General features: G+C 48.0%; 1 protein-coding gene across 3 annotated transcripts in view; it reads right to left on the bottom strand.

The window, feature by feature from the left end:
* Nucleotides 1-1,200: 1,200 nt before the first annotated feature.
* PATJ (PATJ crumbs cell polarity complex component) overlaps nucleotides 1,201-15,298 on the bottom strand; it is a 305,804-nt gene continuing 291,706 nt past the window's right edge. For 2 of the 3 annotated variants that reach the window (XM_046645368.1, XM_046645369.1), the window contains exons 42-44: nucleotides 10,359-10,465; nucleotides 7,224-7,347; nucleotides 1,201-3,139 (exon numbers count right to left, since the gene is read on the bottom strand). In XM_046645368.1, coding sequence (XP_046501324.1) covers nucleotides 2,993-3,139; nucleotides 7,224-7,347; nucleotides 10,359-10,465 — 378 coding nt within the window. In that variant the 3' untranslated portion in view covers nucleotides 1,201-2,992. The remainder of the gene's footprint in view (nucleotides 3,140-7,223; nucleotides 7,348-10,358; nucleotides 10,466-15,298) is intronic. The other variant, XM_046645370.1, reaches the window with a different exon arrangement.

The following is a 15,298-nucleotide window of genomic DNA, read 5'->3' as shown; positions in this document are numbered from 1 at the left end:
TCCTTGCCAAAGGGCTGCTGGTATCTGAAGTGCCTTGCCTGCTTCCTGTGGTGGGGGGGGCAGGCACTTGGAGTGGGTATCACTCCCAACCCCCTGGCATGGCTGATAACGGAGGCCCTGGTTTCAGCTCCCTTGTGGCTTTTTGACAGCACAGGCTCTAGTTCCGAAAGCCCACATCATTATAATCACTGACACACTTTGCCACTTGATTTTGGGCAAGAGTTCAGAGGTAAGCCACGCTTAGAAATGTATTTTTAAAGGTCATTACTGATCGAAACCATGAATCATCAGCATAAGTGTCTCATTTCAGGCCACCTCCATAAATGGGATGAGAGGTTTATTGCTGTTTATTTATGGAGCACTTACTATGAGCCAGGCACCATACTAAGGGTTCTACTTGAATTTTACTCATTATCATGCTTAGAAACCCCCACCCCTACTACCCCTTTCTAACTGAAGAAACTAAAGCACAGGGCGACTGAGCAACTTGGACAGGCCACATGGCTAGTGAGTCAGGATTCGAAGTCAGGTAGGGTGACGCGAGGACATGCCCTCTGGGCTACATACTGGCTCCCTTGTAAAGCATCTATTCTAATGCCTGACAACACAGATGACAATACGTGAGATAGCTTCTAATGGACCTCAGATTTTAATAGGACACTGGAAAACTTTGTGAAAAGTTGGATTTTTTTTTCTATTAGGGAACAAAATAGCTGAATAAAAACCAAAATCAGATGCAGAAATTAAACTTTTTCTTATATAATAAGACGCCATTTGCTCCTCAGGCAACTACATTTATTTAGAATCTTTGGAGACATCTCACACATACGGACATTCAGCAGTTTATTTTTCCTGGTTTACTTCCCTCTCATGCTAACTCCAACAAGTGATATCACTACGATACATAAATGGCCCAAATGATGAGGCCAAAACGATATGTGTGGCTATGAGAGAACTACTCCTTTTACCAATTCCCATCTTCATATCCCCTTAGCTTGTCAGAAAGTTCTGATGCAAAGAAGCGTTTTTGACAAGGCAATTATTTATTAGTCATGCAAGCAGACAGAACCAGTTATGAGAAGCACCGCTTCTGTCAATTTACAGCAGCACGGAGTACAAAGCATCACAATTTCTTTATCAATAGACATTTAGTAGCATGACCTAAAAGGATAATGTGTAAAGAAACACAACAACAATGCGTTATTTCAAAATGTGTATTTAATGGCTGTTCCAACAAAATCAAGCAGAATCGCATTTCAAAAGTATTACATACATATATATATATATATTTTTTTTTAAGGTGCATTTTCAAGTTTTATTTGGGCTTCATTTCTTCTTGGCTGCCTGAGGTGTTCTTGCGGATACAATTAACATAGAACATTCTGAGGCTGATAGCTTCTCATGCGTTGAAAGACAAGATCCTAATACCACCACATATTTTGGATACATTAGAATTTCCAAAAGCCGTGTGTAATTAAAAAAAACTTAATGCCAGTCATGAAAGACATTTTCAACACAAGATTTAGGCACTCAAAACTTTGGAAGAGCCACAAAATATTCCAACAAGAGTTAATGCACTTCATGATCACATCTACTCAAAGATTATTCTCAATTAAAATCTATCTTTCCCATTATATTTTGATAATTACTGTGCACCATCTGCAGCATTGTGTTTTAGTTAAATAATGCTGAACTACTTCTATTACTGATCCTGGTGCTCATCCTTCATGGTACATTTTTTACAGCAGAGCCTATAGAACTCACTGATAAGCATCTCCCTCCTCTTCCTGCTGGTACCTGAATAAGGAGGCCCCTGACCAACTTTATACTTGTATTTTCTGCTGTAGTTGCTTTCTTAGCATGCAAAATTTCAAGAAATGGGATGCTCCCGGGAGATCAGGAAACATGATCCGAGTGTTTCCAGCACGGGCTCCTAGGCTCAGTTCATTTGCTCAGTCACGTTGCGGCTAAGCACGTCACTCCATCTACATTCCTGCAGTCTACGCTGCTCGACTGACGGGTACGGAGCCGAGGAGAAGGAGACTCACATTTGTCACTCTACTTGGCACCAGGCCACGGCCGTCTACACCTCGTCTGACTTGAGGCAAAACTTGCTGATCTCTGGAGCTTCCTCCGCCTCGTCTGAAGACGGAGGGGTGGGAATGACGCTCGCCTACTGAGACGCCATCAACTCCAGGTGCACTTCTTGGAATCGAACAGAATTTGGCATTGTTAGAATTCAGAACACGTTCCTGTTGAGAATAAGGTGCATTTGTTCAGTGGTATGGATTTGTGTAGCTAAGAAAACAATTAGAAAGCCTTTCAGAATTTTCAGATTACAGTCTGCAAATTGACTCATCATAATCACCAATGACTAACTTATAAAGATCTATCCAGAGAAATGAATTTGAGAGTTATCTGACCGTAAGTCGTTCAGAAGAGAGCACAGTAATTTCCCACAGGAGAATCTGGTGTTTCATCGTGAGGATCACTGGGAAGTTAATTACACTGCTAATGTTTCTGGTGTACTGGAGGAGACATTAGCATGAGTAAATTACGAGCGAGATGACAAGTTGCTTAACATTTGTTTCTGTTCACTGGGTGAGACGAGGCTGTCGTGAAGCCTCTGTATGAGTTGGGATGGGGAGAAAAGCGCATAAGGAATGAGAGATTGTTAACTTCAGTTTCGGCACATATAATCAATCAGAACTGGTTACTACTACTTGATAAACATCGATGTTAAATGCAAAACACATAAGACTCACTCAAGTTTTAGAAATTAACCTCATCACGAGGTAACAGAAGCTGGGAAATATTAGGGAGGCGACTGTTGGTTTGGGACATTTACATGAAACCTCAGCCATCCCTCCTGAGCCGAGGGGACAGCAGCGAGAAGGAAGGTGGATTCTAGTTGAGGCTGCTTTCCATCCTCTTTCAGAACCGCATCCTCTATGACAGTCTGCAACACCTGTCTTGGGCTCAGGACCCAGGCTCACGACAGCACAGTTAAGACTACAGTCCCTCTCTGGCGTTTTAGAATGGCCACAGCTTGCTCGTGAGTAACGCCTTCCAGAGTCTCACCGTTAACAGCTAAAATCTGGTCACCTCGCTTCAGTCGGCCGTCACCTGCAGCTGCTCCCTACAAACCAGAAACATTCCAGTTTAGCCCGGGGCTCGTCAATTGCTATCCAAATCACATGAGAACCTCTACCTTGTGTCTGGTGTGCAAATTAAAAGAATAACTTTAGAAACTACCAACTAAAGTTGCTCTAAGCAATGTTTTTAAGTTATGTTATTTGACAATGGGTGAATGGTAACCATAATTATGCACTGTTTAAATAACAAACAAGTAGAAAAGTGCTGGCATTCACATTTCTTTTAACAAGTAGGAGCTTAACTCAATATTCAGTACTGAATGCCATTTGAATGTCCCATCGCGTCACATTCACGCATACGTAATCCACAAACTAAGGCAGGACCCAGTCTGGTGCTAGTCTTATTGGCGCCAATGCGTCATTGTATCTGGTTCCCACTGCATAACTAAGCTCTCAGCACTGAGGTGATCTGTCAAAAAGAAGCCTAGCCTCTGGGTGGGTGAACTGCATGGTGTGTGAATTTTATCTCAGGAAAGCTGTTCTCTATAAAAATACACAAACATGTAGCATCTCTGAAATTTTGAAGTATCATATTTAGAAGCTCCAACTTTATCTTTGATCATCTAAATGGGTTTCTAAATGACCACTTTCCCTATATGCCCAGCCATGCATGGCTCCTCAAAATGGCACAAAGCAAGTGAGGGCTTTTTCATCCTAAAGCTGAGTATCTAAGAATGCCGTGGTATTACTAGAAATATTTGGGACTGGTCAGGGAAGACAAGACCTAGAAAACGATTCACAGGCAGCTTTCTCCATCTGTTGGGGTCACTGTGGAAATGCCTTGAAAAGTTAGTGCCAGAGGTCCTTTAAATGATGTTCCACTAGTGGGGAAACTAAGGCCCAGAGGCACCAAGTCCCTGAGGGACTCGCTCAGAAGCCGAGCGATGAGGTGCGGACGCTCCAGGGACCTCTGTCCCATGCAGCGTGGGTCCTGAGGTGGCAGGAGGATTATCGGAATTTCTGGAATGAAGAATATTCAAAACCAGGTCTATATTGGGGGAAAATAGCAAAACTAAATAACACGCAACTTCACTCAGATCTTTTTTTCTTTTAGGGAGGGGGTTAACTGCACTAAATCAGGATTAAACAAGTAACCCTAATGGAGAGAATCAGAGTCACTAGGTAACTGGATTTTATCAGGCTTCTATGCTCAGATTTAAGGGCCTCAGTAAACCTCAGGCATCCGTGTAGTTTTTATGCTCTATTTCAGGCATTGCTGTGCTTACTGATGATGACTTCCTGACCTGCACGTCACCTCCTGCTTTCTCAACGTGGCACTTGTGGACAAAGCAAGGAAGGAAGAAAGAGGTGTTCACAGACAGGCCTGCACCTGGCTGGGAAATGTGGCTTCACGCAGCCTGCTGTGTGAGCCGGCCTGTCACTCAGCCTTCCCTGATGCCGGAACACGGGCATCTCCCATCGACTGTTCCCTGTGCTCAGGATGACCGTGTGGCAGCTGGTGTTTACTCAGTGATGGGGGGTATAACAAAGCGAAGCTCCAGTGATGATCGGACCCACGCTTTCAGAGGCTCTGAAACACCCCTCCACTTTCAGGGTTGTTGAAATCTTTAAGCCAATCTCTTGCTGGCTTATGGTAAAATTCGGCTGCTGAGGGGACTACGAGCGAAGGTTCTCTTATCAAAGTCTGGAGTTCCCAACTGAACACCTGAAAGAAAATGGAAGGTCCCGACAGCCCGATAATCAGATCGACCGAGTCTCACACACCGTGCACGCCCCGAGGGCGGGGATGCGTCACACTGTGGGGGCAAAACACTGTGACGGGCCGAGTTAGTGTCCTAGCTGGGCAAGAGACTTACTGAAGGTTTAGGACACAGAAAGGTCACATAAAAATCCACACCTGTGGACAGCTGCGATCCAGAGACCTAAGCAAATATTTTTAAGGAGATATGTTCAGTGTTAAAAAACGTGAAAAACATACACCTATAGTTCCTAGATCTTCAGAATTCCTAGGGGCGAAAGCTCAGCTCTGTGTCAGAATCTGTTTTAGAAAGTCTTCACCATCAAAAAAGAAAAATCTCATTTGCTAGTTTTTGGTTTATTGATTCTCTACAGAAAACCTCTAAATTTGGATATATTGGCTTACTCTAACAAAAAAAGGAGAAAAAGTCATTAAACTAAATCTTACTATAGTAAACTCTAGAGAACCATCTAAATTATAATAATGGTAGTAATTATGTGCCTTGGAAGACTGACTGAACCGAGGGGGCCTTAGCTAGGGCTTTAGAACTTTTTCTTTTGTTAATTCAGGGCTTTTCACTTTTAGGTGTGGCTCACTTTACAAAAAAGGTCCATTCCTTAAAAAATGAAACATACCAAGGATATTCAGTGTTTGTGACCGTCTTCCTGCTCGCACAGGTGCTTCCTAAATGAGCACTTCCAGTTGGGACCTTGGAAAGGGCACCCGATATGAGCTGCAGTCCTTTCAGATCCCACTACTGAGGTCCCAATAGGATTTGAGGTGGTTTCTTTTAAAAAATCCACCAGCAATGCACGGCCATTCCACTCCCGGCTGTGTGTTCCGGTGCCCCGGCAAAGGTGCGTGACTCCGGCCCCCGTCTACGTGTGCGTGCAGCCAGGTGCCGCTGGGCAGTCTGCAGAACTCTGGGCTCCGGGTCAAAACCTCAGAGGCCCACCCGTCCTCTTTCTGGACTGCAGCTGCTCAACCCACAGTTGTGAGGTGAGCATGACTACAAACATTCTGGACGCCCTTCCGGAGGTGAAGGCAGGCGGGCAGAACTCGCTAACACGTGGGGCTGAGTCTGCAGCCTGTCCACCATCCTTACTACATGGCTGCCTCCTGTAAAAGCAGAGTATGATAATGCCCCAAAGAATGATCATCACAACTACTTATGGTGCCTTCTTGGGAAAAGGAGGGTCTGTAGGTGGCCCACCCACCGTGGCAGTTATAGACGGGCAGCATGGTCATCCGAGGTGTTTCTGGTCTGCCTGCCCGCTTTCCGTTAGCCCACCTCCAGGTCAGCAGATGCGTGTTGGGAATGACATGCTGTCTTACAGGCACCCTCGCAGGATGGAAACAGACGGGCAGTCTGCAGGAGTCTAATGTGCTCCGGAAGCACCTGCCAAGTGACCTTAGGATCGTGCTCAGGTCTCGGTCAGGCCCAACTGACAGGTGATGGGGCCACCTTGTGAGTAGGGTACAGTATGGCTTTCCAGAAAGAGACAGAAGCTATCTTATGTCTTCTTTCGAAGACCTTCATTTCTTTAGGAAAATAAAGCAGTGGGAAGCAATCTGATCAATGAATGACTGACTGTGATAAAACCAATAAATAAATAAAGGAATAAAGAGGAATAAAGTTGTAATATCAATACTAATACTTTTCAGAGATCTTCAAAATGTATAATAAAACTAAATTCCAACTTTAAACATCACAATGGAGTTAAAAATAACTTATCTAAGAGCCACCTAGAGGCAGCAGCAGGGCTGCACGCCACGACCTGGGTATTAATTAAATAGGATTTATGGAAATGTTTAATTCCTAAAAAACACTCTATCATCCAGTCTTAGTGTAGCCTCTCAGGCTGATCCTAAAGCACTTGGCGGAGGACTGGAAAAGAGAAAGTGCCATAAGCTACACAGCATCCCAGCGTTTTGGTGTCGGGCGGCCCAATGCTGCACTGAGCGGCGGCTGGCTCACAGCTTATGGCACAGCCCTCTGGCGTCTGTTCTCTTTTCTTAAGGGAGAAAGCCACATCTTTGGTCTCGCCCAGGACAAGACTTCCAAGGCCAGCTTCCAAAGAGCGTGGCACTGCCCTTTATACTGTGTTGCCGAAGGAAGACCTTCCTTAAAATCCGTTAGCATCTACTTTTGTGACAGGGTCCAAAGAACATTACACCTCTTGTGCCTCTGATATTATCACACAACTCTTCTTTCGCTAGTCTGGTGCGGGAATTTCCTAGAAGATTCAGATGAAGTAAGCATACATCACACGCCCAGGGACAGCCAAAGCACAGCACAGCAAAGCACTTGAGAAAATCTCACCTAGGTTTGATAAGAAAACAAAAGGACAGTAAAAAGGAAAAAATACCTTTGCAAATATAGTCTTGACATAAATTGGCAGGTCTCCATGGGGACTTCCATAACCCCCTACAATACTCAACCCCAACCCGTCAGAGCCTTTCTCCAAGGCAATGGTCTTAGGCGGAGGCGTTCTGAAAACACAATGCACGCCGTTTAGTTCAGGAAGAGGCACTGCAGGGACGTCACTCTAACGGAAGAACACAGACTGAGAGAGACTTTCATACCGCGAAACTGCGGAGGCTCGAGTATCAAATCAAACACTCCGAGAGCAAGCTGGAAACTCATTTTTAAATTTCCCACCTCATGCCGCACTAACGACCAACACTGATGACGTTTCAGGAATTTCTCTTTCATAAAGATCACTGTTTTCTAATTAAAAATAAAGCCATGATGCTGAAATTGTCACAGCACCTTCTGTGTGCTTAGTTCTAACTCTCAGAGTTTGAAGCTGAGTGAACTGTGCTGACGCCCCTGAGGAAGGCGCATGGGGACAGAGGCGGGGCCACCCCGAGCCCGGCACAGACCGTCGTCTGCAGGTGGCCTCTGTCCACCACGGGTGACGGCAGCCCGGCAGCTCAGTATTCCTGCCTGGACCCCCGCACCCCCTGGGGTGGGAGCTCCCTCTTCCAGCCCCCTCCACTGAGCAGCTTTCCCGACTCCCTCAGAGAGTGAGCCACAGAGTCCGCTGTGCTCCCTCTGCTCCTGGTCCCGACTTCCACACGGCACTCAAGTCCATGGGGATTACTGGACCATCCTTCTCCTCTGCCAGACTCAGAACCCCGTGAGTCTCAGTCCTCTGAGTACACCCGGCACTGCGCATGCTGCCTGTCACAAACTCAGGATCATGACTGTGCAAATGAGAGCTGAAATCCAGGAGAAGAGAGAAACCGAGGTGAAGCCAAATGGGTAACACCCAGCGTTTCGAATGCAGAATTTGGATTTCAAAGGCTCGTCCAGTGTGGAAGTCTTCTCTCTCGGAAACAACATGGCTCAAAATTAAACCACCCACGTGGGCTCAAGCAGTTAAGTCTAAGCTTAGCTAACGCCAGTTTCCTATCCCAGGTGTGGCTGTCGGAAGGGTGGGAGCCTAAGAGAGCTCTGGTACCCAGACCCTGTCGTCCGCGTGTGCACAGAGGTCCGTGTGTGTGCTGGCAGCACCGCTGGTCGTGCGGCAGCCTGTGTATCCGAGCGGCAGAGCCCTCCGATATGAACTCACCACTCATGTGTTTAGAGAAATTTACAAAAGTGGGACATGAGTAATCTGTGAAGATGTGGTTCTGTCTGACTAGGATATTCTTCCCTGTCCCCCTTGTCAATTTGGCCTGGCTTATTTTAGGCTTAGTTTTCAGCTGGTTCACACTGACACCACTTCCTGATGACGGACTCACGGATTGTTCATAGCAGGCAACCACTGTTCTGAACGCCACCCCTGCTTTTGCCAATTGTTTTAAAACTCAGCTGAAGCATTCGTGCCCCCAGGCACACTCCCTCGTGAGTCATGGCCCTCAGCTTCCTCAGCTCTCTCCAGTACGTACCGACTCTCACGACCAAGGACAGATGGGGCTGTGTTTCTAGTTCTCTGGAGCTCCCTGAGGACTGGGGCAATGCCTTCCCCTACGTTTCTAAGTCTGAATCCTCAGGACGCCGCCCTTGCACAGCGTCCAGCCTTTGGAAGGGTCAGTGACCATCTGCTGGACTAATGACGAGCGCCCCCGAGGTGGAGTGGCAATGACGTCATGGACAGGCTCTACCTTTCACCACCTGCTGGCCGTGTAAATGCTCAGTAAGGGCCCCTGGCTAGACGTGAACTCGATCGTGTTTCCTCTTTCACCCACAGCCCCATTCCCAAGGATATTGAAATGGGAACCTAGAAGTCCAAAGCCATTGTTGCAGAGCCCCTGGGGGCCACCACATCAGGAGAGACCTTCCCGACTGTGCCCGTTCACAGCCAGAGCCCCGCTTCCGGGCGAGAGGGAGGAGTCAGCTCCACCGTCCACTGGTCACCTCACTGGAGTCGCCGCCATTTAACTCACATTTTTAATTGGTTTAATGTACTTTCACATAGAAGACTAGTAAAAAATATATCTCCAAATGTTAACACTTGGACTCTAAGTGATTTTCCATTGTTTATGCTAGTGGCTCCCAACCTGCCAGGAGCTGTGGAATCACAGCAAAGAGGCCAGGCTTACAAGGGCATCTCTGTGTCCCACGCGCCTGAAAGGATGTCAAATGTGTCCTCTCGTCCTACAAGGGCCCTGAGTCTTTTAAGGGAAGGGCCGCTGTAACTTGAAAATGTTATACTTTCACGTATTTGCCATATTTTAATAGCATGCATTCCTTAATTTCATAATGAGAAAAAAGTAAAATGAGCTTAGTTTTATATTCTTTCCTCCAGAAAAACAAACTCAAAGATGTCACTTAAGTTGATGAACTTTCAGGAAAAAGTTGGGAACGGCTGTGATCATCAGATCCTCCAATAAGCCACCACCGTTTACTGAGCACCTGCTGGTGACCAGGCCCGGTGGGACCCAGAGGAGAAACTCCAGGCAGCGTTTCTCGAAGGACGGACGCTCTGCCTGGATCCTCTCCCTAGGTGAAAAATCTCCCTGGAGAATGCAGTGTAGACCACCCACTCAGAATCTCTGAGAAAGGGGCCAGGGCAATCAGCATTTTTAAATATGCTCTTTACCTTATTCTTATGCACATTCCAGTTTGAGAAACTCTGCTTAAATGAGCAACTTTAGCGGCACTGACTGGCATTAATGACGAATACCAGCAAGTATAACAAGATTTAACCCCAGAACAAGATTTCAGCTTAGAAAACTGAGGGAAGCTGGTTCCTTGTGTAATAAAGCAGGGTGCCCCTGGGCTATAAATGTGGGGTTTCTTAGGGGAGAAGGCACAGGCACGGTGTCAAAGTGACCAGCTGGAGCGTGTGTAGGCCCTGCAACAAGCCTGTTCAGAACTCACACGTGGAATGTGCTTGTGAGAAATTCAGAGACCCTGGTGCTTCCCTGGGGATCCTCCAGCGTCAGAGAGGCACTGTGCGCTGTCCCACTCCTCTCCATCAACACAATCCGTAAAAGGGCTCCCTGAGCTTTGCCCACACACGGAACAGGCACTCCGCATCTCGGATACTCACTCCGTGTCATCCGGATGGTGCTCGGCACTGGGTGAACCGAGGTGGTAGCCCGCAGACATGTTTTCAAGCTGAGTGGCTATGGCGCTTATATTGGTATCTGCCACAACCTGCGGGAAGAATGAGCACAAGACAACGCATCGCAAGTCAGAGGAGAACCCAAGACCCAGGCTACCCCCAGAGGCCAGCTCTCAGTGCGCATCATATGCAACCGATCCGCAGTGTGTGGCCCCGCAGGTTATTTGTCTTTCAGCTGCTTCTTCATTTGCCTTCAGTGACACCACACTGACAAAGCCGCAGCTCTCAGTCCTGGAGCTCATCTTCTCCATCTCAACAGAGCCCCTTGGTCACTGCGTCTCATGAATTTAAACACCATCTGTGTAAGTGTAAGGATAATTCCCGAATCTGTTTCTCCAGCACCATCTCTTACTTAACGCCAATCCAAACATCCACTCACAAGCTTGACGTCTCTACTCGGGCGTCCAGTAGGTATCTCAAACGCAGCGTGTCCAGCAAGGAGCAGCGCCCTCCCCACCCCCTACACTCCCAACACTCCCAGAGCCTTCCTCACGTCAGGTAATTGCAACTTCATTCTTTCAGTTTGCAAACACCTGGCGTCATCCTTGACCTCTCTTTCTCTCACAAGCCACATTCAAGCCTCATAAAATCCTGTTGATCTTTCTACAAAACCACCTCTTGCCTGTGTTTCACACCAGCCCCCTCCCTGGTGGCCCCGCAGCCTACAGCCCGCAGACTGTTTCCCTCCTCCACCTGAAGCTGCCCAGAGGACCCCCACTCCCTCAGGTCACAAGCTGAGTCTGCACTTGGAGCTGCGCCTGCCCCGTCCCGTCCCTGCTGGGTCTCCTGACCACCTCCTGTGTTCACGCTGGTCCTCTAAAGGCCAGACCGCCCCGCCTCGGCACTCGAGACGGCCGCACCTCTGCCTGGAACGCTCTGCACCGCCAGCGCTTCCCCCTCAGGTCTTCAGTGGCCTTCCCAGCCCCTCTAACTAAAACTTCCACTCCCGCACGCAGCCCAGCCGCCCACCTCTCCCTGCCTGGTGTCTCCTTCCTACTGCCATCACCAAGGGGCTGTATGGGTCTCATTTCCTGCCTGTCACTTCCCATTGGAACGTGAGGCAGGTCTGTCTGCTTGTTCACTACGGTGCCCCCATTGTGTACGCAGAGCAGAGCTGGCATACAGCAGGTGTTCAATGAACATCTGGTGAGTGAAAGAAAGAACGAACATCTGACTCCCTCTGATTTGCCTTTTAAATGGTCACCAAGAAAAGTACAGTAGAATAAAGCCATTTAAACATCCACTGGGGGCCAACCCTGTGGCCGAGTGGTTAAGTTTGTGCGCTCTGCTGTGGCAGCCCAGGATTTCGCTGGTTCGGATCCTGGGCGCGGACATGGCACTGCTCAACAAGCCATGCTGAGGCGGCGTCCCACATGCCACAACTGGAAGGACCCACAACTAAAACTATACAACTAAGTACCGGGGGGCTTTGGGGAGAAAATGGAAAAATAAAATCTTTAAAAAAAAAACCCCCAAAACATCCACTGTATCTTCCTCAAATAACATCCCAAAGCATTCACAAGAGACACAGCGTAGCTCTGACAGCCCAAACCAGGACATGAACGGAGCTCCGGAGCTGTTTCTCCCCAGGGAATGAGGCTCTGCCTGCTGCAGCTTCCACCTCTGTTAAGCGGCATCATAAAAGCCTGCCTTGTCTGCCCACCCTGAGTGGTCTCCCAACCCAGCTCATTATCAGAGCTGGTGGGACCCAAAAGATGGTGGGACCCCTGCTTCTGATCAAGGTGCTAACACTCGGTGCACAGGGACGGTGATGGGACGGCTGCACAGCAGTGCGAAGCTGGACCTGACTGCAGTTTCAGAACCAGCCCACAGAGGGCGCGGCCGGCCCGACGGCTCAGCTCAGCCGCATCTGTCACAGAGTGTTTAGAGCAGAGAAAGCAAAGGACCGACTGGTAGGAACACCCTTTGGGTGAAGCATCCTATTCTGGGGGAAACACTGCTATGTACAAGTTATAGGATCTTCTGGAAATACCCTCATATAAAGAATGACTGAACGAATTGGGGGAATATTTAGGATAAGAGACCGAGGAAGTCAGATTCTCCCTGACCACAGAGCCCTCCACTCACACCGCCCTCTCTGTCCTCCCTCACAGCAAATGTACTGGAGTGGTCTTTGCATGTGACCTCTGTAATCTACCTCCTCTTGACCCACACCAGCCTCATAAATCCACTCCAGTGCAGCTCCCATCCCGCGGCCCAGACTTCCACAACCCACACTTTCTGGCTTTCTTCTTGCAGCTGGGGCCCACTTCCCACTTGCACATGAGGGGTCCAGGTGACGCATAGCCACATTCCCACAGCTTTAAACCAACAGCATGCTGACGTGCCCCAGTCTGTGATATCCAAACACCAGTTAACATCTGCATTTTAATGTCTCAAGGTGATGAGGACCTGACATCAGTTCCCCTACGTTAAACCCAGCACATATGGGGTTAAAACCAAAGCACTCCTTCCCTGCTTGCTCCCTGGGTTCCAGGCTCCAGAATCCACCATCCCCACTAGTCGCCATGGAGACAAGAGCCAAGGTGGCCCACCTGCAAACGCCCTTATCATCCTCCTCCCTGTAAGCAGCCTCCCACGGCTGAACACAGGCTGGCGGGAAAGTGCCCAAGGCCACAGGCTCCCCCCATCCCTACCAGTGGCCACATTCCTCACAAACCTTTAAAACCCCTGCCTCCCCTCTTTCAGGGAGATGAGAGGAAACAAGACAAATTTGAGGGCTCATTCTCATCTCCTGGCTGATGTTACCTGAAATAAAAACCCTTTCCTTGCCATAAGCCTGTTGTCCAGTTTTTACTTGACCCCTCTTGTGTGGTGGGTAGGGAACCTGTTTGTAGGCGCTAGCAAAAGGTTTACTAAAATTAATACTCCAAACTCTTTTTGAGGAAGATTAGCCCTGAGCTAAGTACTGACAGTCCTTCTCTTTTTTGCTGTGGAAGCCTGGTCCTGAGCTAACATCCGTGCCCATCTTCCTCTACTTTATATGTGGGATGCCTGCCATAGCATGGCATGCCAAGCAGTGCCATGTCCACACCCGGGATCCGAACCAGTGAACCCCGGACCGCTGAGAAGTGAAACGTGCACACTTAACCACTGTGCCACCAGGCCGGCCCCTGCACTCAAACTCTTGATCCAACAACCAAATCCCCCAATTCACTTGACAAGAGGTTTTCACCTATTAAGCATACGGGGTAAAGTAACTATTTGGGCTCAAAACTGATTTGGCTTGAACTAAAAAGCCTGACTTATGGCCTGTCAAACATACATTGTACTCTGCTTAACCATCAAAGTCAAGAACGTACTCTCTTAAGATGAGAATGCGGACTGCCCCTCCTACGCCATATTGGCAAGGCCGGGATTAATGCCTCTCCTGACATCAGGGTCATGTTGACCTGCTAATTTGCAACTGAACACCTGTTTGAAATTCTGATGAAAATGTATTCTGGGTGTGTTTAACGTACATTCTTTGTTCTAAAAAGATATAAGACCGTACTGAAACCCATGCTTCTCCGGAACGCTTTCTAAGGCCTTCCTGGGTTATAATCTTCATTCTGGTTCATAATAAACTCAGCTTATTCTCTTACCTATAGGATAGTTATTGGTTATTTTGCGTCAACACACTTTTCCTCCTTTTGGTAGATGGCTCCTCCAGCTGCCTAATTAGAAATCTACGAGGTGTAATATTGAAAATACTTGATTGCTGGCTGGTGACTGTCCAATTGGAAAGGATCTAACTGTACAGGGGCTTAGTCTCTGAATAGCAACCCGATGCCTCCCTCCCTCCCTCACCTGCCAACTGGAATCCACCACCAGGTCCTCTGATGCCAGCTCCAAAAGATGTCTCCAATCTGTTGACTTTTCATCTCTACGGTGACCTCCTGATTCAATCCATCCTCGTCAACTGCCTTTTACCTAGAATCCCCTCACCCTCCTCCAGTCTCTCCTACACAACAGCCAGTTATCTTTATAAATATAACATGGACAAGGGCACTCCCCTGCTTAAAACCTTTCAGTGGTCTCTCTCTGTTCTTGGAACAAAATTCAGACTCCCTAATTGGTCACATGAAGGTCCTCCCCCAGGCCCGCCCTCTCATCCCATCTCCTCGTCCCAGTGTGCCCCGCATTCCAGTTCCCTGGGCCCGGAAGCCACCTGCCACAGCCCAGTCGGCCTGGCCCTGGGGTCAGCTGGAAAGTCACTTGTGTCATACAAGCTTCTTTGACTGCCCGTGTTTAAATTAATTTCTGTTTTCCTCTCCATAGCATGCTCAAAGTGTTCCTCACAAATTGTGCTGACACATATTTATGTGACTGTTAGCTCTCTTTCCCACCCAATCGCAGGATCACGAGGCTAAGGACTCTTCTCAGCATCAACGTGCCTGGCACACAGCAGTTGCCTAGGGAGTATTTGCGGAGAGAAGGAATGACTCTAAAACCTGCCTAAGGAATGGGGATCATGGGACTCAGTCTTCTGAATTTCCACAGAACAGAGGGAGACTGGCAGAGGTTACAAGGAGATTGGTCGTGGGTCCTTTCAAGGGAAAAAACCCTAATAATTCAGCAGGTACAGAACGGCATGGCACAGCTTCTGGGATGTGAGCATCCAGCAAGGCCAGTGGGATGTGGGGAGAGGATTCCTACACGTGGTCGGGTTTTGGATATGCATGCTCAGCCGACCGTGAAACAGACCATCCACTACAGGGTTGGGGAGGAAAGTCAGTAAAATATTGTTTCTTCTAAGGCGCCTTCAAAAGCCAAGATCTGATGTCAATCTGCTCTCTCCTTCACTCGCTCATTTATTCAATATATGACAGCGTCACAACCACTGAATGTAAGAGCAATTACTT

The sequence above is a fragment of the Equus quagga genome, chromosome 18 (genome assembly GCF_021613505.1).
Source record: "Equus quagga isolate Etosha38 chromosome 18, UCLA_HA_Equagga_1.0, whole genome shotgun sequence".
Lineage (NCBI taxonomy): Eukaryota > Metazoa > Chordata > Mammalia > Perissodactyla > Equidae > Equus > Equus quagga.
The sequence above is the reverse complement of the archived record's forward strand: the minus strand, read 5'-3'. Positions and strand labels throughout refer to the sequence as shown.